This window comes from Bactrocera dorsalis, chromosome 3 (genome assembly GCF_023373825.1).
Source record: "Bactrocera dorsalis isolate Fly_Bdor chromosome 3, ASM2337382v1, whole genome shotgun sequence".
In the NCBI taxonomy this organism is placed as follows: domain Eukaryota; kingdom Metazoa; phylum Arthropoda; class Insecta; order Diptera; family Tephritidae; genus Bactrocera; species Bactrocera dorsalis.
Window position 1 is genome coordinate 52,163,074 of NC_064305.1, and position 24,081 is coordinate 52,187,154.

The 24,081-nt window shown below is 34.0% G+C and overlaps 2 protein-coding genes across 2 annotated transcripts in view; one reads left to right on the forward strand and one right to left on the reverse strand.

The window, feature by feature from the left end:
- LOC105225358 (putative uncharacterized protein DDB_G0291812) lies at positions 1-15,772 on the reverse strand. The gene is made up of 5 exons (XM_011203777.4): positions 15,541-15,772; positions 14,236-14,339; positions 11,092-11,668; positions 3,115-3,464; positions 1-3,044 (listed from the first exon to the last, which is right to left on the reverse strand). Exons 1-5 carry the CDS (start codon positions 15,770-15,772, stop codon positions 2,952-2,954), a joined length of 1,356 nt encoding a protein of 451 aa, XP_011202079.2. The 3' UTR covers positions 1-2,951.
- The window catches only part of LOC105225359 (uncharacterized), a 13,599-nt gene continuing 4,353 nt past the window's right edge, over positions 14,836-24,081 (forward strand). The window contains exon 1 of the mRNA XM_049453114.1: positions 14,836-15,050. Within this exon, the coding sequence (XP_049309071.1) occupies positions 15,039-15,050 (12 nt within the window). The 5' untranslated portion in view covers positions 14,836-15,038. The remainder of the gene's footprint in view (positions 15,051-24,081) is intronic.

Sequence of the window (24,081 nt, forward strand, 5' to 3'; positions counted from 1 at the left end):
CCACCTCAAATCAACACTATACGCAATAAAATTGTCGCGTACAAAATTTAATAGAAAATAAACAGTATTTTTGTACAGGGAAATGAGCCTCATAACAGTGACAAGTAGATACATACCAAATTTTTATTGTTCAGCTACTTTAGGATTAAAAAAAATTAGAATTAATATGGGATTCAGATGTGTGCTATTTATATGTCCATGGCTGTATGTATGTATGTCTGTATAAGCTTAACATAAGAAAAACAAGTAAGGAAGGGCTAAGTTCGGGTGTCACCGAACATTTTATACTCTCGCATGATAAAGTGATAATCGAGATTTCATTATCCGTCATTTACATATTTTTTTATTTTGCTGTAAAATTAATTAGATTAGTAGTTCCTGAGATATGGTTTTTGGTCCATAAGTGGACGACGCCACGCCCATTTTCAATTTAAAAAAAAAAGCCTGGGTGCAGCTTCCTTCTGCCATTTCTTCCGTAAAATTTAGTGTTTCTGACGTTTTTTGTTAGTCGGTTAACGCACTTTTAGTGATTTTCAACATAACCTTTGTATGGGAGGTGGGCGTGGTTATTATCCGATTTCTTCCATTTTTGAACTGTATATGGAAATGCCTCTACAGAGTTTGGTTAACATAGCTACAGTAGTTTCCGAGATGTGTACAAAAAACTTAGTAGGGGGCGGGGCCACGCCCAATTTTCCATAAAAATTACGTCCAAATGTGCTCCTCCCTAATGCGATCCTTTGTGCCAAATTTTACTTTAATATCTTTATTTATGGCTTAGTTATCACACTTTATAGGTTTTCGGTTTTCGCCATTTTGTGGGCGTGGCTGTGGGCCGATTTTGCCCATCTTCGAATTTAACCTTCTTATGGAGCCAAGAAATACGTGTACCAAGTTTCATCATGATATCTCAATTTTTACTCAAGTTACAGCTTGCACGGACGGACGGACGGACAGACGGACGTACGGACAGACAGACATCCGGATTTCAACTCTACTCGTCACCCTGATCACTTTGGTATATACTCGTATAACCCTATATCTGACTCTTTCAGTTTTAGGACTTACAAACAACCGTTATGTGAACAAAACTATAATACTCTCCTTAGCAACTTTGTTGCGAGAGTATAAAAAGAAATACATATGTAAAAAAAAAATTTGCAGTTTAATAAGGTATCCGTCATGGTTGTTGCTTTCACTTGTAATTCGACAAGGGAGCAGAAAAATGCCTTATCGAAGACAGCTATAATAAATAGGTTGTTTTGATTTTTATTTGGTTAAATACTTCAGTATAAGAGTTACCGTTATTTTGATTGTTTCGAGAAACCATAATCTTTTAGTAGAAACCGTTATTACAACAGAAGGATTTGTTACTTAAATCTGATGATGTGCTCATGAAAAAAATAATCAAGCATTAGATGCGTTTGGCGCAAGACACTCAGTTCAAGTCAAGTCAAGTGAAATGTTAAATACGAGACTTTTTAACTTTCTTTACCCCTTAAGTATACTACAAATGCTAAAAACTAACAAAGAGTGGATTAAAAAAATGTATGCAGTTTATGTGTAGTGTGGGCGTTACCGCGTTATATAGTATATTTTTGTAATGCTACACGAAGAGGGTTCACTACGGTATAATATTTTTCGCCGACTAAACAGTAATAAGGCTTCTTTTTAATAGCAACTTCTTCTAAATTTTTGCTTATGGTTACTTATAATGTAATACAATTTATTTATCTGAATTACTTTGAGTTTTAAACTCTCGATTAATTTTTGCTCTTGTTTTTGCTGAACAAATTCCTTGTATTTGAATTTGAATAACAGTCTATCTTTTATATGTATCTTCTGCACCAATCAAAATATGTAGACACTTTCCATTTACTATGTTATAATATGTGTGAAGATAACCAACTAAATCTAGAAGTTTAATACATCCAATAACTTCACATTTGAAATTGAAGTGTGAAAAGTAATTGTATATCATTGATGAGTAAAATCAATTAAATTATAATATTTCGATCAAAGAACATCTAATTCTCCTTCAAATTTCCATGAAGAGTTTTACAAATGATTTTTACATAAAAAAAATGCGTCTGGATCCTAAATTTATCCTCGATATCTTCAAAACTGAGTGGCAGTTTTTGTGTCAACAGAATGGTAACTGATTCGCCACTAAAAAGATTTAAACCAAATTTAAAAATTTAGTTGCATTGCAGTTATTTAAAAAAAAAAACTATGAAAATGACAAAAATTCATTATTTTTTCAGGTTAGAGATGGGAAATATACATAGTTTTCATAATGCATATAAAGCACAGGGTGAAGTTAGTTGCCATGACATATTACCATTGAGTTGCTACATAACACACCTGTCCATTTTGAGGGCGGGAAGCCTAAATATAAATAAACACATACATATGTATATATTTTTTAGTCATTTCGATTTTATATAAAGAGAATTAAAGGTAACAATGCCTCAAAAAAATTCCTCACCTTGAATTCCTCCTCAAGGGGGTTCAAATCAAATGCACGAAACATATGTACACATTTTTTCTATACCTTCACTGTCACAGTACTTTTAGAAATAGTATTTTTACATAAATTTTTATAAGTGCAATTTGTTTGTAGTTTCAAGTGCGCCAATGTTTCAACCACAACATTTAGTTTTGAATATTCAATGCATTTTCGTTTCTATTTACTTGTGTGTATGCATGTGTGTGCTTAGGCTGTTATAACAGCATTAAAGCAAAATGGTTTGCTTTCACGTTGTTCATTATTTGACTAAATAATTATAAATATAGGTCAATACTCCCTATAGGCTTCCACCGACTTCATAAACACTTTCATATGAACTAATGTAGCTATGCCTAGGTGTGTTCAAATACATATGTATGTATGTTTAGACCTTTCAGTCGTTTTGCAACATTCATATATCTACTCCTAGAAGATCCCGAGTTTAGAGAATGCTGCAAGCGGAACCGTGCATTACTTCACTGATGAACATCGGTGTACCGGCACCCAGTCCACCATCCGTTTTCTGGTGCTCATTCTAATTGTGAAACGGGAAATAAAACAAGATGAGTAAAAATAGAACTGCTGAGTATACGCTGTACACTTACGTCGTCGTATTCGCAATCAAAATAATGACCTTGACACTCCATGCAACGGCATGCGTCTGACATCTTACACGTGATGCCCCATTGTTTGGCTAAATCTTTGTATATTTCCTTTGATGATTTGTTGCTTATTATTTCCGGCGTGATGGAGCGTTCCTGTGTCGGCTGTTGGGTGCCATACTCATAATCGTATGTTTGCGATTGCTGCTGTTGTTGTAGTTGATGTTCATGACTATGGCTGTTTGACATTTCTTGATGTTGGCTCCAACTCCCATCGGCATCGGTATCCCACTGACTACCCTGGCATTCATCCTGCAGCTGATTATCTCCACTCTCCTGATTATAATGCGATACTGTTAGTGAAAGATCAAAATTTCAGTGAAACAAAATATTAATTTATCGTATTGCTATCAGCAGGCTCGGTAAGATAATCATTATTCAAATCAAGAATGTAGGTGAGAATTCTCTCTCAAAGAAAAAAAAAAATAAATTCAGATACATTTGCTTTTACACAGAAGTTAAAAAAGTAAAAACCTGAATTTATTTTCAAACTTTTTGTATAACTTGAAAATGGAGCCGGGTGTTTCCGACTCGGTTTCATTATACAAGGTCTGTCGCAAAAGAAACAGAACTTTTTAAATATAAGTGTTTCTGGTGGCGCCACCTATTGGTGGATACATGAAATAAAAAGATTGATTTCTTGTTGACATTTCGTAAAAATTTTAAGACAATTGGATAACTACAATCGATGTTATCGATCAAAAAGTGACAGCAGCTTTTGGTCATCGGTCTTAAAATGGATTTTGAACAAAGAGCAAATATTAAATTTTATTTTATACTTGGGAAAACGTTTACTGAAACATTTCAAATGATGAAAAAAGTTTATGGTGATCAGTGCCTATCCCGTAGTAATGTGCATGAGTGGTTTAAGCGATTCCAAGAAGGTCATGAGGACGAGAGCCATCACCGAAAAAAAGTCGTCTTCAGAAGTCAAAAACAAAGACAATGCTGATTTGTTTTTACGATTCCGAGGGAATGGTACACCGAGAGTTCATCCCACCTGGCCAAACGATTAATGCTGGGTTTTACCCTGGTGTTATAAAGCATCTTTTGTCACGCATTCGTCGTGCTTGACGACAATACCGTGAGGCAGGGTCCTGGCGCCTGTTGACAAAAAACTCCATATAAACCATTAATCACTCACCCTACTCGCCTGATCTGGCACTCTGTGAGTTTTACCTATTTGGAAAACTTCATTTGCCCATGAAAGGACACTGGTTTCAGCACATTTCAGCTATCCAAAAGGCGACGACCGATATTCTCAAGAGCATTCCGGAAAATGACCTTAAACACTAATTTGAAATGCTAATTGACCGGGCTAAACGCTGTATCGAAGTACCAGGAAACTACTTTGAATAAAAAATATTAATTTTTTGTTGTTTTTTTAACAGTCCTGTTTCTTTTGTGACAGATCTTGTATCTGGCTTATCTTGATCTCGATGTCAAATCGATCCAACAACGGAGAGTAATTGGTCTAATTATTGAATCCGTTTCGATCGAAAAACTTGACAATTCGATTGAAAATTATTACATTGAAATCATTGAAACCGTATCGAAAATGAAGTTTTCAATGCAGTTGAACTTACTTGCTGACTCGATAAAATACATTCCGTGGCCAATAGATGGCGCTAACTTCGAAATCATTGAAACCGCAAAATCGAAAATATTTGTCGAAATCTCTCCGTTGATCAGTGAACTGCGTTAATTTGCAAAAATGGAGCATTTGTAACTATTTATGTAAAAAAATACCTGAGAACGCATTAAATTATGTTTTAAATGCGTATTTAGAGAGAAGAACCAACAAATTCAAATCACTCATATCCCATATGTGAGAATCATGACTACTGCCGGAATACTTAGCACAAACGTATCGTATTTGCATCTTGTGGTCGCACAGTCACATACGAAAACCATATATGTATATGTATAGTATATATGTATGTATATATGGGTGAAAAGTTAATTTTGAAAAAGCCTAACCACCATAACATTAAGACTTGAGAATCCTTTGCGGTTAAAATACAGATGTTTATCTCTTGACGGTACCACTATCTTTACGTGAGTTCCATCAACTGTGATTGCCAACCAGGAATTTTTGATTTTCCAAAAAAAATATGTTTTTGCTTCTAATTCTCGCTGGCGGTCATGTCAATGGAAATCCATCTTGAACATAGCCTGTACTCAAGAATGTTGAGTAACTCATCTAATATAACACAAAATGTCAATTGGGCCATATTTATAATGAAGTCCTTTCCAATACAATGTTGATAACTGCCTGTGGCTAAGAAACGTAGACTTGCAGCAAGTTTTATTTGTGAAGAAAGAGAACCTTTTCTTTTGTCATTTCCAAATACATATTCGCATTCCGCCAAAATGTCCCTTTTGTTGATCCGAAAAATTTTGATGAAACTGCGTATGTACATACATACTTACATATGTAAATAAAATGTTGTTTTTTTTAGCTTAAATTCCAACACATCTTTTAATATATTCCTCAAATTTCTGCGCTCACGACGAATGCTTACACTATTTTCATCATCACTATCACTTAAATATAATGCAATTGTATCCCATTTAAATATTTGTAAAAACGAACCAAAAAGCTAAGACAATTTATTTAATTTTTCAAACTTGTCCAATTTGTTGATAACGCAGTTTTTAAACGTATTCGAAACGGAAAGACTTTTCGCGATCATTGATACCGACGACAACCTGCTTTATCATATGTAAACTGTTTTACCAACATCGGAAGAACAGGGTGTCTATACGATACATCAGTATCTGTGTTAGTTTCCATTGCTTAGTCAGGCGTTAATTATGATAATATTTTATTCGTTGGTGGGAATAAATTGCATTATTTAATTAGTCTCTTACTACTGGTACTTTTAATACGGGTCTCATCCAAAATATTTGCTGCAATTACTAGAATACCTTTTAATCCGTCAACTGATGTGTGTATACTGAAATTGAATTTGAACTGCAAACTTAAAATCGGTCCAAACGGATAAGTGAATCAATAATATAAACGCGTTATAATCGTACGTTTTTCCATTTTTATGAAATACTTATATAAATACTTACAAATATTATTCATTCCTCATTATTTTAAATTGCCGTAACTCGCTCATCAACAAATAGATTTCGACAAAAATTTGCGGTTACAATGATTTCGAAATTAGCGCCATCTATGTATTAGCCACGGTATGTATGTTTTTTGAGTCGGTAAGTGAGTTCAGCTTCATCGAATATTTATTCAATGATTAGACCCAATATATTTTTTTACTCATTTTACGTTTTTTATCAATATTTTTCTAAACAAACGCAGTAATGTTCCTCTACAACTGCTTAGTAGTAGTCGAAATTTTTTGAAACTCTAGTCAGCCACACTGACACACAGTTGAAAAACGTAATACCTCAAAAAAGTTAAAGTTTGACTACACTTCAACAGACAGTTTGCAACTGTATGCTTTTCCGGGTTTGGTGTTGGACCTCTTCATCGAATCAATGACAATATGGATAAATTCAACAACAACATCCTTGAAAACGTGATGCTTCTCCAAGCCGAGAGGACTATGCCATTTTCATGGTCGTTTCAACACGACAACGACCCAAAGCACACGTCGAAACTTGTGGCAATTTGGGTCGTAGCTCAAAATATTAATGCCCTAAAGTGGCCAGCTTAATCGTCGGTTCTCAATCCTATTAATAATCATTAGAAGATATTTATTTATTATATGTATGTATATGTGGCTTTCAGCTCACGGCTTAAAAATAAATGACTTAAATAAAAAAGATGGAACCTTCCATGAATTCGGATATTTTAGTGATGCTTATAATACAGGTATATGTTATTTTTAATAAATCGAGATCTGAAAGATACTGGCTCTTGCTAAGTTGAAGAAGGTGCATTCATCTAGTGTACATATGTGTTATGGTTAAGGACGACGAGTTAACATATAGGCAGGGTGAAATTATGTTTCCGTTTAATAAATGGGAATGCATTAACGACGAATGATCAAGACGAATGCGAACAAAGGCTTTTATATCGTCTTTCAGAAGGCGTAGTGGTGTTGCACATTATTCCAAACATTAACTTTTACTCGTATGGCTTTTTGTTGTAAAGCGAGTAAATGGATTATATAATTTTTTAGATGTAGTCGAAAAAATCAATAGCTGTTTTGTCGCCAATTTGCCGTTTTAATCGACCTATTTATTTCCAATTATACCGGGGTATCCTTTCATATCCCCTGGAATTGTTTTAATTTTTTTAATGTTTTTGAAGTTGTAGCTCAAACGAAGTTTCTTTGAGTAATACCTAGATCTTTAGATAATTTAATGCATTTAGAAATAGCGGAGGGAGTATTGGAGTTTGTCTCGTAGATTCATTTGGCTTTTACTTAACTATATAAAAGTTTGTTATTGCATAACAGTAGTTTTGGAACAAGATTTTGCGAAGTATGTATAACTCTTTCATCGACAGATGGGAGTCCGGCGGCTTCCGTTAATATGAACTTTATTGGATATGTTAGAAATGCTTTTTGCTTTTGGCACAATTGCCGTAGATAGGGAAACCATAATCAATCTTAGATAAAATTAAAGCTCTTGTGATATTTATGAGAGATAAAAATTAATCAAACAATATTTTGATGATAGATATTTAATTATGTTAAGACTATTAGTATTTACAATATTAACATTATTATAGATTTGATTGAAGTTATTAAATTTGTGTGTTTCTAGAAATATGGAATAATTTGCATTTGTTTATAGAGATACTGGCACCTGAACAATTGGCCCAATTTATAATATCAATAAGAATCTTTAAAAAGGAATTTTAACTTCTTTTACTTCTTTTTGCATGAAAAATTTCACTTTGAACAAAGTATTAAAATTTCATTGAAGTGAAAGGTATTAGTATGGCCACAACGAAATTGTGCACATACAAAATGGACAACTGCGTTGTTATGAGTACATGCCGGCCATTGTTATGTCTCTGCCTTCTTACAAGTGTTCATGTAGTATGATGCACAACGCCATTTTTAGTTCACTGTCATTGTGTTCAGCACTTAAAGCACATACAATAATTGTAATCAAGAAAACGCGTCCGCTCAATGAGTGAGATGGTCTGAGCAGGAATAAAGGGATGTCCAAGCGTGAGAGCGCTTCAAAATTAGCGTTTTTTATAACATTTTCCATTATAGTCCAGTCATTTAAGCTTAAATTAGGTAAGAATCTCGGAATTCGATATACCCATTTATATGTCTGTAAATACTTGTATATTGACACCCTAAAGACATATAAATGGGTATATCGGGTTCCGAGGTGAACTTACTATAATGACTGTACTATTATGGCCAGATTGAACAAAATAATAATTTGTGGACATTTGAGTTGAAACAACCCACATTTAGTACGAATAAGAATTACTATATAGTGGTTATTTATTAAATGGAGAAACTATTTAAATCTTTTTAAATTATATTAGAACAACAGACTTTCGACTTTTCAATACCCAATAAAAGGATTTAAGCTTGTTAGCTCTCAATCATTAAATGTTTTTAATCATTTTCCATTGAAAATAATACTATGATGCTTCAAATTACAAAACATTTCAACAAATACCTTTGAATTTCACAAATTTATTTAATTTTCATTGTTTTTCTTTTTTATAAGTGGTCTTGAACGATGCAACAAATCCCTCCGTTTACATATAGTATTTTTGGAAAGATTTCAATCTGGACATTGCTCGTTTCCAATTGATAAACGTCAAAACCTACTGAACTCGATTAGCTGTCACAGTTCAGTAGGTTTTGACGTTTAGCAATTGCTCTCTCACTTCAAGTGAGAGAGGAGTTGGACATCTTTTTATCTCTGGTCGGAGACTGCTCTGGGAGATAAAAAAAATTATTCGAAGCTGCAAAGCAAGCCTGGTTAAGCATTCCACAAGAAGTTATTAACAGTCTTATAGCTTCTATGCCAAGTAGATGCAGTGCGGTAATTAAAAATAATAATTATGCTATAAAATATTAAATAACAATCATCATTCCAATACGTTTTGTCCCACTGAATATTGAATATGTTTAGTGTTTACGTTTTTCGGTTAAAATGACATGGAGTCAAATAATTTCTAAGAAGCTGTCTGTTTTCATGAAATATGGTAAGTAGTTATTCTTCAGATCTGAGTGATTTGTTTATATTTAAAATGATAATTGCGAGAATCGGAGAAAGTGCGAGAATAGGAGATAGTAATATAATTCGTAGGTATAATCATTTTCGCTGATATCAAAAGTTCCGTCCAATACGTTTTGTCCGACACTGTACATTAGGGTGTTTCATTAAAAATTTTTTATTTCTTTATGAACAAATGAAAATTTTGTTTTTTACGTTGTTACATTACGTAATTCCCTCAAAATGGGAGTAATTAGTTAAAAAATAAAATGAAAATAAATAAAAATGTATGAAAAGTTATAATAATAACAAAAATAAATTTTATTAAAACTTTTATATTTTTAGTTTGTTTTTATGAAATCTCTTATACATATCTCTGAAATACAGCACTATTATGACATGAGCGTATAAATCCTTCTTGTTCGAAATTTAATTGCAAACAATTTTTCATTACAGTATTTTTTGACAGGGGTGGATTCAGAAGGGGAAAAGGGTCCCATTTCAAAAATGGCGGCTGAACTGACCAACCAAAAAACGGCTGCCGACCAACAAAACGCGAACATTTTTGCATGAGAACTTACGAAGAATACTACAGGGTTTCTGTTGGATACAATCGGCGAAGATTTGAGTACGCGCTTTTCTAGAGAAGTATTGGATGGATTTCAATTAAGTTTTTTGCTTCCCGAGAATATATGTGCTTTGAAAACCAAAGAAGTGGAAAATTGTATTGACTTCGTGATAGATAGATTCAAAGACCTTTCGGATAATGACAATGTCGTACGACGTTTGAAGCTCGAAGGTGAACTTGTTCATTGCAAGTATCATGGGGACAGAAGCCAATGTCAGAATACAACTAGTTACCGACTACTGGTCTATGAAAAGTATCTACAGAGACAGCTACCATAACAGGGCACTGGCTATTTGGAGAACTTGCGTCCAAAATAGATATGCTCTACAACAACATCTGCCGAGGTTGCGGAATAGCAGGGAACAAGGAAACAATTTTCCACTTTCTCTGAGAATGCCCGGCCCTATCACAGATCCGACACAGAACACTTGGAATCCATCAAGCACCAAACCTTGAATGGATTTCTACTAAAAGCATATCGGACATAAGTAGCTTCATCGAAACCTCAAAATGATTTGAAAGAGAAGGTAAAACGTTATAACGTAACAGATATAAAAGGTCTGCGTATAGTGCATCAAAATGGCACAGCCAGTGCTAATTGCGCCCGAAAAACAATGGGGCTGCAGGTAGGACCTACATACCTTCCTACTGCATTTGGACCGTTGAAGAACTGCGATGTAGACCTATATCTCATAATTCATACTTTTCTTCGCATATTCTTCACACTGCGATGAATGCGAGCTCTTAAGCTCTTTTTCGCATGAAAGCGTGCCTGAAGACAAACATGCTTCAGGAAAAGTAAATTGATGGACCTGGTGTTGCTGCAGACGCATCATGACATTGAAGTCCATGGCCCATCGTTTTGTTTTGTGAAAATTGCAATAAAGTACGTCACCCTCACGTCTACAAGTTATAATGTTGTTTTTTTTTTTTTTTAATTAAGTAGAATTTGATATAAGAAGGTCGATTTGAAATTTTTCCACCATGATATTTAACTGTATAGAGACTACTATATTAAATATAATAATCTTTATGTTTCAAGTACCTAAATGTCGAAACTACCATTGTAAGTTGGAAGACATCTCAGCCGTAGTGGCTAGCGTAAGAATATAATTAGTACTTACCTTCACTACAGTATCCACCATGATTGATTAGTGGATCGAAGAAGTCATTGCTATTGCCGCTGCGATTGGTTTTTCCATTGCCACTAGTGTTACAGTCTTCGTTGCATTCCTCATTATAGTGATCCGCTTCGCATTGCTCACAGTCACCTCTACAGTTATCCACTAGATTAGTGGTTTCATGAGCGGTTGATGCTGATGTCGTTGAAGTTGTCATTTTCGCTGATATTAAAAGTTCCGTAGAATCTATCGACTCTTTACGATTGTCTTCCTCACACTCGTCTTCACCTTCAGAGTTGTTAACCTCGTTGTTACGAATATTTTGGTTTATGATTCGGGATTGCTCAATAAATTCATGAAAATTGTTGAACTCGTTTAAGGATGCATTCTGTTCTCGTTGTTGCAAAAGTTGCTCGTTGCACAAATAATTATCCTGGCAATTGGGGTCAGTACATTCAATGGTGACTTCCTCATTTAGTGCGAGGTGTTCTAACGACGACAAAATAATGTTGTTTCTTGGATTATTCAAGGAATCACGGCGATCGTTGATTGCGTTTTCTTCATGGGAGATAACTTTCAGCTGTTGAATGAAAATGACGGTATTGTTAAATGAATTTTCTATTATGATATAACAGATGATATGTATCGTGGATATTCATATTTTCTAAAAAATTTTAATGAAAGTTAATGCTCCTTTTAAAGTTTTCAACTTCTATCTTCGAGTTTAGATCAACCCAACCCTTTTTTGGGATAACGAACGGCAACCATTTTTAAAAGTTGTATTCTCGTTGCCAACCTAAAAAATTAGGATTTGACGGATAAATATTTTCAAATGAAAAAAGTAAGGAAGGACTGAAGGGCTAAGTTCGGGTGTAACATTTCATACTCTTGCAACTTGCAAGGATCAAAGCCAATTTCAGATTTTGGCAAAACTTTTATTAAAAAACATTGCGCAAGAATTTAACATTCATTGTGCATCGAAATCGTGAATGGATAACAAGCAAATTAGGAAGGTTATGTATACTGAAGGTTTTGTACTCACTTAGTTTTATTTATTTCATTCGCGTCAGAGAAAATCATATTAAAATCAGCATTTGACATTCAAATCGTATGTGTATAGGTTTTTTTTGGCTTAGTTGCCATGAAGTTGGGCTATGGTTACCAAGTTTACGAGAAATGAGTAGTTAATACAATTTAAAAAAATGTTGCTTATTTTTTATTAAAAAAATGTATGGTTTTCACTCAAACTGGAGTCTCTTTTTGAAGCACAGTTATTATTAACAGAAAAAGATGATCTTTGATTTTCTTGGTAGTTCATATATCAAATAAAGTTAATTGATATCGATATGATATCGGATAATGTTAACCGGATGCTTCGAATTCCTGATATTAGTTATATGCGGGTAATGGCCAGTTTTCGCCCGATTTTATAAATTTTATGCACAAAGACGCACCATTATTTGAAAAATGTGTTCATTCTATTTTATTAAAGCGGCGAACTCATGACAACTTGGTTTGAAAAATCTGTTTGAAGACGGTTGAGCACTCACGACAAAGAGATTTGCTAAACTTCATTTTCATTTTGTGTGTTTGCGAAGTAAAAATGTCTAATTACAATGCGGGTAATGTAAATGCGCGACTAGTAATCCACCAGTGAAAAAGCGAAAAAAGGCAATGCAAAAAAATATTGAAAAACGAATGGATGAAGGAGTGGCTATCAATGGAGTTGACTGCTCCTGAAGATTTTAAAAACTTCCTCAGAATGGATTCCAAAACGTACATTGAGCTCCCCACTGCAGTCATTCCACTAATAAAAAGTAATTCAATTGTCGCATCCTAATAAATTTCCTTATAATTCGAAAGTAGATTGTTCCGTGAATTATTTTTTCCTCATTAATTTTTATAAGCGGTACTTTCACAGTTCATTTCTAAATAATTCTATGAACTCTCCAAGAAAATGTTTGCTTACGCTTGCCGCACCCTTGTCACGCGCTTATGCTTCTGCTATAAACATTTCTACTGAGCAAATGTTTGCAAACGATACCACTCACCACAAATGCATTTACCAATCGGTTGTTGACTTTTGAAATTTGTCGCAAACCTTGCATCCCTTTACCAACATACCCACTCACGACAAAAACCACCTCAAACAGTTTTCCCAAATACTTGAATACTGAAAAATGAATGTATCAGGTGGAATTTAAAATGGTGTTATGTGAGAAGTAGGTCTTTAACCCAAATTTGGGCGATGCCACCTTTAAATTTTGACAGAGGCTTCTATGGAGCCTCCTCTTACGATCTCGGATGTAAAATTTTATGTTTTTGACGCCGTTTATTTATTGATTTAACAGGCTTTCAGTAGAGTTTAACCGAACCATTATATGGGGAGTGGACGGAATGATTAATTGTTAAAATGTTGGTTTGGGAGATATCAATATTAAATCTTTTAGAGGGCGGAGCCATGCCCATTTTTTCCAAAAAATTTTCCCACAGGTGTCGCTACTGCGAAATCCTGTGTCAAATTACAGTTCTATATCTTAATTTAGTGCTAAGTTATCGTTATGGTTTATAGGTTTTTGTTTAATGTCATTTTGTGGACGTGGCAGTGGTCCGATTACGCCCAACTGCATTGCCAGCCGTTTTACAATGCCGAAAAGCATATGCACCAAGTTTCATTAGGATATCTTAACATTTGCTCAAGTTGCTGCTTGCATAGATGGACGGACACCCGGATTTGATTTCATCTCATCAAAACAATTCGATTAAGTTCTTATCACGAAAAAGTGATTAATAAAATGGACGTTAGTTTTGATTGTTATTACGATGACAAAACTGTTGGGACCGAAACTAGTGTACTGCGAGGAAGAAAAGGCTCCACTTGATCCACTGACGCAGAGTTGAAATCTGTAATACCACAAAAATGGTAAAGTTAGACAATACTTCAACCAAAACCGGACGGACTGAGTTGACACCGATAATTCCGAATTTAAAAACTCCAACCAATATGCAGTTCAGTTGAAAACTGTAGAAGGGACTTAAAAAATAATTCGAAATATTTGAATTTTAATGAAATTATATCAAAAATAAAACTTTTTTCAAATTATTATTAATTATAGAAAAACAAGTGATTTATGTAGGTTTATCTACCTCTTCTAGCATATAATCATAGGTTGATAGAGGAGTTGTAGGAACAGCGGTTGATTCCGTTGTCGGTTCGTCATTACTTGTTGTGAACCTGTGGTCGATATATCCTAGAACAATAATATAAACATATATTCATAAATTATAGCAAAATTTTTAGCACAAGTGTTCTTTTGTGTGCAGCCGACAATAAAGAATATGCATGCGTCCCATTCATAACAATACTTGTATATACAGAACTTATTTACCATGCTCACATTAATTATTCTATATACTACTCGTAAAATGATCCGATAAAGGAGACAATTAATCATCAACTGAACTGATCTAAGCAATTTAAAGACACTTCTTTGCGTGGTAGAAGTGAAAGAGAAATTGCTATGGTAGAGAAACCAAATGATACATTTATGATAGAAATGGAATTTTATTTTATCAGACATACAAGTATATTAATATGTACTTAGTCTCGCCATATATTCTGTTATAAAGTTGACAATGCAAAGAGCGAAGACAATTCGCAGATAATGGTAGCGTTTTTTATTATAATTTGTATGCAGTGTCTGCTCATATACTCGTATAACATCAAGAAATAAGCTCAGTATTGCTTTCGCTTATTAACAATGAAGATAAGAGCGGTGTTTTTAAATGTGAAAAGGAGCAAATGAATTATATGATCTTCTCAAGAATCTTAATATTTCGAGAATATTTCTTTAACGTACTTTTGCGATATTTTTCTCCTAACGTCTACAGTTGATAACAGAAAGAGAAGTGGTTCTCCTTGCGTGGTTTAAAACAGTGACTCGCGGTCAATGGCGATGAAGGTATTATTTTACGGATGAAGAAATGTTCTCTGTTGAAGAAGTTTTTAATAAGTAAAACGAAAAAATCTACATAAAGGGTTCAACGTAGTTACTCTCCAGCTGCTGTAATGGTTTGGTGGGCAGTCTTCTGTAAACAGCTTACACTACTTCACTTTTGTGAAGAAAGATTTGGATCTTCTGGGAAGATTCTATTTCTGCACACAAGGCAAAAACCACATAGTTTTGCTTAAAACCAGTACTCATGGTTTCATAGTTGAAACTGATTGGCCGTCTGGAAGTCCAATTTTAATTAATTGGCCTAAAGCACATAACGATCTTCACATACAACTTAACTATACATGTATTGAACGAAAATTCTACGCAAAAAAAAAATCATAAAAGCAGTATTAAACTAATGAACTCTCAATTACGCAAGTAATTTGTCTACATCAAAAAGGGTAAGAAGCTGAATTCATAAAAATTGTATTGTTGAAAATTTTGGAATCCTTACCTAGTCGCATATTGTTGGTTTTGTTGGGCAGTAGAGATTTACGCTCGTTGGTTCCCATAGAACCAAGACTGGTACAGTCGGTTGAATCGATGGTGGAGCTACTGGCACCTATGGCTGTAGAATGGTGCTGATGATAATTGAGTAGCGCTTCGTTTACCTGTGGATCTGAATCGTGCTCTTGAGACGTGCTACGCGAGCTGCCCATTCGGAATTTCAGCTTAAAAGGTGCCATTCTACAAAGTTCTTTCTGGTAACGCACTAACAAAATACAAAAAAATATTGCCCTAAGTATCTGAAAAATTAAGATCACCGCACAACTTTCGTCTTTTACCCATATATTCATACATACACACTTCCCAGTCGGAACAAATTTTGGTAGAAAAATGTTAAAATACTTATAAAAATACGCCATTTTTCAATTTCCATTTTTAAAAATAAAGGAAAAGTTTACAAAGTTAAAAAAAATAACGCACATACTATAGAAGTTCATATGCAAGTATGTATTTTAGTGGTTGCATTTGTGTACCGAGTGCTCAACCGAATATATAGTGAAACGAAAAATGCAACTTTTTAGAAAGTTTGAAGAATTTATAAAAATTTAGTTTGCAACACATTGACATGAGTACGAAGAATTAAAATAAGAGAATAGAATCTTTAGTAAACTTTCATTTAACTCATTTGTGATTGGACTACGAGCATGCAGAGTTAGTTTCTTTTGATTTACATATATGTGTCTTCTGTCTGTTTCTTCTCTAAACACCACATGGTTTACCTGTTCTTCGGAGTGCCAATTACCTTTTGGCTTGCCAGTTGCATTACCTGGAAGAGAAGAGGCAACGTTATTTTGGAGTCAAAAGCTGTTTTGAGCATTATTCTCGTATTGATATATGTAAGCAAAGAGAAAAGTTAAAACATAGGAATGCTTGACAAGGAATTCTCGTTTCTTTTCGGGTATTTCCAAGGAAATTTCGTGACGGGATTGAAAAAAATTTATAGTTAAAAAAAAACACCCTAGTGTATATATTTATAAAATTGCTTGAAATTATATTCTCGAGCATACCTGAGTAATGTCAAAAGTTAGCGCAATCAATCCAGACTTTTTCTACCCCTTATATATCAACCTAACTTTAAACCGTTAAGATTGGTCTAAATGTACGGTATTTTAGTGAAATTAAGTAGATAAGCTTTCATAAAAATTACGTGGCTTAGCGGAACTTATTCAATATGACGTTCTGTGACGCTTGAAAGTATTTCTCTGGCTTAGATCTTTACAAATTCCGAGAGCCTCTTGGATCCTTAGATAATATGGAATCTGCATGTCATTACATACATAGATACATTTCAGCATATACAGCAGAGTAGGCGTCCGACAGTCCGTGCCATAGAGAAGACTTAAATGCCTTATCACTCCCACGAAGTACTACTTAATCAGGTGGTTCCGTGGGAGAGTCTGGAGTTGGAAATAGGTTAAGTTTACCAGTTTTCCGCACTCCGGCTTTTGATGCGTCCCTCTACTTAAAAAAAAAAAACAAAAAGTACATATAATACATATGCCATAATTATTTAACAGGTGGGCTGGGGTGGATAGGTGTTATCATTTATCATTTATTTAAAAAGAAGATTGCCGTTTTGCAACTTTATTATATATGTATGTAAGTTTGTATCTTGCTTCAAAATAGTCCCTGAGGATTATTGCTAAATTTTTTGGGGGTTTCCGCGATTTCATTTTGCTAAAGTTCCAATTATCTTCTGAAAGAAACTTTCAATATTATAGGTACGTATATTTGCACATCACAAAATTAAACGTACAGCTGACTGTTGCGCTTTCCACGATTTGGATTCGGTCCATATTGTGCAGTCTTTTTGGATGAATATAATTCTCCATTAACATATGTACGAGTATATCGAAGCAAAAAATCTGATTTATTTCGACTAAACAGCACCAGTCCCCAGAATTGTTGTAAAATGATAATAAGTACATATTTTTCCTTTGATATCTTTAGAGAGTTAGCTTGAATTCTTAATATCGAATTACTTAATATTACGGTCATTTAAAATCATTTTGTAACGTACGAATTTACTTTGCGTAGCGTAGAGTTCGAATAATACTCTTTCACAGAATTTTTTTTTATCAAAGAATATTTCATTAACGCAGGAAATCAGGTTTGTCCAATTTTTTCAAATTGCCGAAACTTTCGAACTAATTGTACGACGGCTGATTTTATACACGTATCTTTCGAATATTAGATCTAACTACAAAACATATGATTAAACTCTAGTATTTTATCAGAATCAGTGTAATTAAAAAAATAGAAGAAACAAGTCTTTTTAAAAATTATCAAACGAAAAAACTTTTATTACAATATATGAATTTGGAAGAAATATAATTGTTTTGCTCTTAAAAATCATTCACATCTTTGAAATAAGAAGCCTCCATGTGTTCATATGTTAATTATATTATATGTATTTTTTTCTTTTGAATTGAAAAATGCTAACGGCTCTTTGGTATGTACATTCATATGTATATGTGTGTTTTTGATGCCATAAATCTAGAAAATGAGCAAGAAATTATGCATGAACCACGAAGTATGAAGGGAAACTGAAAAGATGGCAGCCAAATTATTTTAAAAAGCAACTAGGCTAAGTTGTGTTGTTAAGTGGTTGCATACTTATTGGATGCGAAGGTTTGCCGTATTAACTAGCTCACCCTTTAGCTTTAGGTTCGTTTTGCCGCAACTCACACTGTTCCACATAATAATCAATCATACAGCTAATCATAACATGCTTTAATGCGGAAGATACCTATGGGACGCTCCAAGCATTTTCCAAGCAGAAATCTTAGTCCCATGGAGCCGAAAACTCACGAGCACAGGATGCTAGTCTGCACAGCAGTCTGTAGACGAAGGATAAAGTTTCCTGGATCTATGTATCCAAATAAGGATCACATCGCCTTAAAAGCACTCTACATACATACATACATATGTGGTGCGTTGTGACAGAGGAAAGGGAACCTTAAATCGGGGTGCAATTACAATTTATTTCTATTTTTCTTTCTAAATGTCAATGCTGTTCATGTGTAAATAGAAATTGTAAAATTTCTCTGACTGTAAGATACATGCATGTATATTTTTAAAATATCTATGTATGCGTTTATGTGGTAGTTACATAAAAAGTGTTTGCTTTATTTGAGTTGTTGCACTTATTGTTGAGTTGAGATGAAAATTTAATATCCATTTATATAAACAGTTTAAAAAAGCGATCGGACTTACTAAATACATACATGTGAATATATGTACATATGTATGTATACCCAGGAGATATAAGCGTTATCCTATTGTGTTTGTTTTGCATTATGTCACTTTTCACATTTAGCTTTCTGTCTAACCGTGAACTTTGACAAAACAGTAATACTATAGCTTACAAATGTGAAGTGGGCCACAAAATAGCGTCTAATTGCTATCTTTATTGCGGTGTACACTGTATACACAGGCGCATACAAGCAATTTACGTCAACAATGGCGCCGAACCAGCGAGTCAATCAAACTTTTGCTAACAACCTGCTGGAAGCAGTACCCGATGAAAAAGGTAGCCACATTCGTACATACTTATGTACATATGTTCTGCGTATTTGTAAGAGTGTGCATTTGGTCTTAAGGCTTTAATAATATGTATATGCATGAAAAATTACAAAAAATGGGAAAAATTTAATTTTTATTGCATTTGAGCACATTTATGCAACTGAAATCCATTTAAACTATTAGTTAAATATCCACTGCAATCGAATAGGCTTTGAAGGGAAGCGAAGACTTTTTGAGAAAATTCAATGTAAGTAAGCTTCTACATAAATATTTATTTATTTTATGAATACATACATGTACATGTATTAAACATTTTATATCAACTGGGATTGAAATGGGTATGGGCTGATGAGGTGCTCAAGATTAAGAATATATGTATGTATGTATGTACATATACGCATAGCTGCAGTTGACTGATGGTTTTTAAAGTACTTATTTGCGCTTAAAATTCATAAATTTAACATTGGGTATGTAATTTGTATACCCAAGATGTTGCAAGGTACAGAGTACAGTTAGTTTTGTTACCTAACTGTTATTTGCATCAACAAAAAAGAATCGAGTTATATACATATGTACATATATAGTACATATACCATAAATGATAAGGGTGATGAGACGAGTTGAAGTCTAGACGTCTGTCTGTACGTCCGTCCGTCTACCTGTCCGTGCAAGCTGTAAAAATAGAGGCATCGTAATGAATCTTTGTGCACGTATTCCCTGGCAATAATATGACAAGTTCCTAGATGAGCCCAATACGACTACTACCATGCTAACAAAAGACAATTAAACCAAAACGTATAAAGTGAGTGGACCCCATAGCGTACTTTTGCTGGCTTTTTGAAGAAAATATCGGCCAAGTAAGTCTGTGAGATATATAGGAACGGATCCAGAGTAAATTTTTTTTTTAGAGGGGGATACTTTTTTTGTGTACTTGCAGCACAAAGACCCTTTTTTCGCGGAGTGTCACTTATGATGGAAATAATGTATATGGTAACTTTTAACCCTCTATAACTCAAAACCTCCAAATTAACTATTTTTAGTGGAATCGGTTAGTTTTATGGGAAAAATATACAGAAATTATTATTTTTTTTTTTTTACTTTTTATTTATAACACATATAACACAAAAAAACAATGAGTAACAGTGATAAAGAAAGTGGGCAAAATTATGAGTAAAATGGAAATCCTTCAGGACAAATGAAAGTTCTTGAAACAATTATTGTTTTTGGTATGGCATAAAGCTAACCCGCACTTTTCACACACCGTGTGAGTGAACGCGGCACATTTCGGGAACTTGCATCGGATTTTTTTTTTCCGCACATTGAGGCCAGTGCCGACTTTCACTGAAGAAAAAGCTTCATTGGAAAAAAGTAACCGCACTTAGTTTGTTTTGCTTATGCTTGATTAGAGGAATGGAGTGTAGACTACATTCTACATTGCTTGACAAGACGAAAAAAATTACTACGAGTAGAATTTAGGAAGGTGAAACGGTTTGTTGCCTGTGGTCTACCATACGTTATAGAGGGTTAACATTTGGAGATAGACAAGTACATATGTATGTAAGTATATATGTATAATTGAAATTCGGGGAATTATATACTGTTCTATTATTGTATTCCCTATATAACTAATGTCACAATTTTCGAACATCCAGCTGACTTTAGTCTAAAAAGATTGGTGATGATATGTGATGTATCGAAATGAAACCCAAAGCTCATTTAATTAGTATTTGGCATGTCCGACAAATAATTAATAGAATAACAAAACGTACACTCGTATTAAATTTCATTCGGATATCTCAAAAACTGACGAAACTGCAAATCCTTTTCTAAAGTGTGCCACTTTTATCCTGTATGTTGGTGCTCCCAGTTGCTTTATGGAAGCAAAAATATTCATCGCATTGCACCGCACTGAGCACCGAGTGTGTACGGGGTGGCAACTCAACACAAAGATAGCAAGGAAAGTTTCTATTGAATAAGCAAAAGCATAACAAAAACAAAATGTATAAAAACAAATGTCTCTTAACGTATACATACATACATGAAGTTTCTTACACAGCTTTTTATATGAATGAATGTATCTAATAATGTATACATAAGTATATTTTCTACATTCATCGGAGTGATATAATTTGCTTGGGAGATTGGAAGATTTCCTTTTCCCACCGATGAATCATTAATTTAACATCACCGAGAAACAAACTGGTAATTAGTTTCCATTGGTATCTACTCACCATAAATCCGTTTGTGTTTTACCAATTTTCACATTTATGCTGCAGAGCATACATGCATAAGTATGTATATGTATACATCAGTATACATCTAAGAGTAGTTGTGAGCTTGACAAAATTGACTTAGCGCAAGGATGTGCGTCTAAAATTACCAAAAACTGTCTTTCAAATTTAGGAACCTAAGTTTCACCGGGGTTTCAAAAGTATTTTAGTTGAGCACATTTGGCAATTTTATTTCATTTTAATAATCTCCGCACATTTCATTCCATTCTTTTACCACTTTAAAGGAAAGTTATTGCGCGTCACTTAGTTTTCTTCTCAGATGGTTTACTCTCTTGAATGCGTTGCTAAGGACTGTCTGGTGTTATGCTAAGCACAACTCGTACATTTATTTTCATCAGTCAGCGAGCTTAAAAGCTCTTTCCTAATTGTCCTCTTCAAGTGCTGAACACATTGAGCGCGACACGATATGACAGCACGACAGTGAACTTTAAGTGGCGTTGTGAATCCTTCTACATGAACATTTGTAAGAAGGCAGCTACATAAGTATCAATGGCCGGCATGTAAACAAGACAACACAGCTGTCCATAATTTCGTTGTGGCCATACTAATACCTTTCACTTCAATGAAATTTTAATATTTTCTTTAAAGTGAAATTTTTTATGCAAAAAAATAAATAAATATGTAAATATTTTTGTTTTAAATTATCAATTGTCATTACAAATGATATAACAGAGCTATTTTCTGCTTTTATTTGTAAAATAACGTCAGGTTTGTTAGAGCTTTGAATAATTTTACATTTTACATATTAGTGGCATCACTCCTCTCTACTGCCAACTCTACTGTCGTTGACAAATATAAGAATATTTTGAAGTTAGCGAGAGCGACAACTGTCGGCCTGCAGTCGTGTAGGCGTGCAGCTGTCTAAATAACTGTGTCCTTTAGAACGTGTGTATTTTAATATTTGACAGATGTCGCTTGCAGTCTGTCGCGCTCTATGTGTTCAGAACTTCAATTTGCTGCAAGAGCTTTTGTTTTTTCACCATTTGTTTTGTTACTTCCTTCTCCACAGGAAATTATTGTAGTCAGAGTTGCCTTTTTTTCACAAATGCGGAAGAAACTTTTCATCCCTGCAAGCCACTTATCGGTTAAGTCACCAGGTTAATTACCCAACAGTGTTACCTGAAATTTATGTCAAAGTTTCCAGGAGTTCCTTAAGGCCAATTTTTGCGTAGGTGTGAGCGTTCATCATTTTTTTACGCAAGGGAGTTATGATTTGTTTGGTGTGTATGTTCCCGCACTAGTTTATTCAGAAACGTATTATGCTTTATTTAGTCAACATCGTGCCGGCTTTTCGTAGTGGAAACATATGTATGTCGTTCTCTCTTTATCACATTTGAGCAATGTTGCCAATGCTCAAGTTGTAAACATGGTTTTACACACATCTCGCTTTTCAGTGATAATTTTTCACAATGTAACACATCAAACCAAAATCCAATTATTAAATAATTGTCTACCTAATTATAAATAATTATATTCGACTGTTATTTTGAGTTAGCTTAAGAATATTTCAAATATATTCAAGTTTATTTTTTAATTAACACAAAATACAGAGACTGGCAGCTCTGCGTTTAAGAAAGAAAATTCGTTAAGAGAACAAACTAGTTTCTACGGATAAAATCTAATGTGGGCAAAAATACACTATAGAGACGGTAGAAGCGACGGTGAGTATTAATTTACATTGAAACAAGAAAAATGATCTAATGAGAACAACAACAATTACGTTGTCACCACGGTAGGATCTGATATAGTAGATATTTACTGACGAGTTGATGTTAACGATGAACAAAATTATGTAAAAGACATAAGAAAAATTGTTTTGGATTTTTCCGAATTTTTAAAATTCATCAGTCTCTATTTGAGATATATGAAATTTTCTAAAAAAAAATGTGTATTATTAAATTTTCTTTTATAGCAGTTTAAAAAATTTAATGGTCTCAGAGACATTAATGCCGAAGACATAGCTCTGTACTGTACAAAGTTTTTTTTTGGTTCACTGTATATTAAACAAATTTGCACTAGACAAACTTTTTCAAGCCTTCTTAAGATAGTGTTAGGTTAGCTGGTCGAAGATCTCAACTACGAACTTATAAATTAGCAAAACACCAAAACAAATTTACATAGGCGTTTAATTTCAACTCCCGCCAGTTCGGTGGGATGTCTGAAATAAGCGTCAGAGTCTTTAAATTTTACATCCAGATTGGCACAAGAGGGCTTTGTAGGAGTCGGTCTCAAAATTGACCGATGGGCATCACCTCGCCCACTATTAAGTATGGTCACATATCTCGTAACCTGCTTCACCGATTTGGTTGAATTAAGTACGTAAAATTCTTCTATAATGTCTGCCTCGTGTATGATATGACTATTATATATATAATTGTCCAAATCAAACAAAAACTTTTTATTCCGAACATGTGGACCCCATTGCACATTGTTGAATTTTTGTCAGTCAATATGTGAGATATGTATTTTAAATTCGGAGAAAATACTTTCCTAATAATATTTTGTCTGAGTGTCAAAAATTAATTGGATCAGGTCAATTCTTCCCTTAAACCGCATATACCTAATATAAAGATTTTCGAACTTCCAGCAAACTTTATAATCCATATATCTGCTAATATTTCAGTTATCTCAGTCAATATAAGAGAGCGTGGTTTTCTAATACCACGTTTTCC

Bases quoted from the DNA above. Each gene is read 5' to 3' on its own strand.
- LOC105225358 (XM_011203777.4), bottom strand. From the start codon at position 15,772: ATGGCACCTTTTAAGCTGAAATTCCGAATGGGCAGCTCGCGTAGCACG. The intron at 11,669-14,235 runs GTAGATAAACCT...TTCATTCAACAG, and splicing joins ATGATTATATGCTAGAAGAG to CTGAAAGTTATCTCCCATGA. The intron at 3,045-3,114 runs GTAAGTGTACAG...TTTCACAATTAG, and splicing joins TTGATTGCGAATACGACGAC to AATGAGCACCAGAAAACGGA.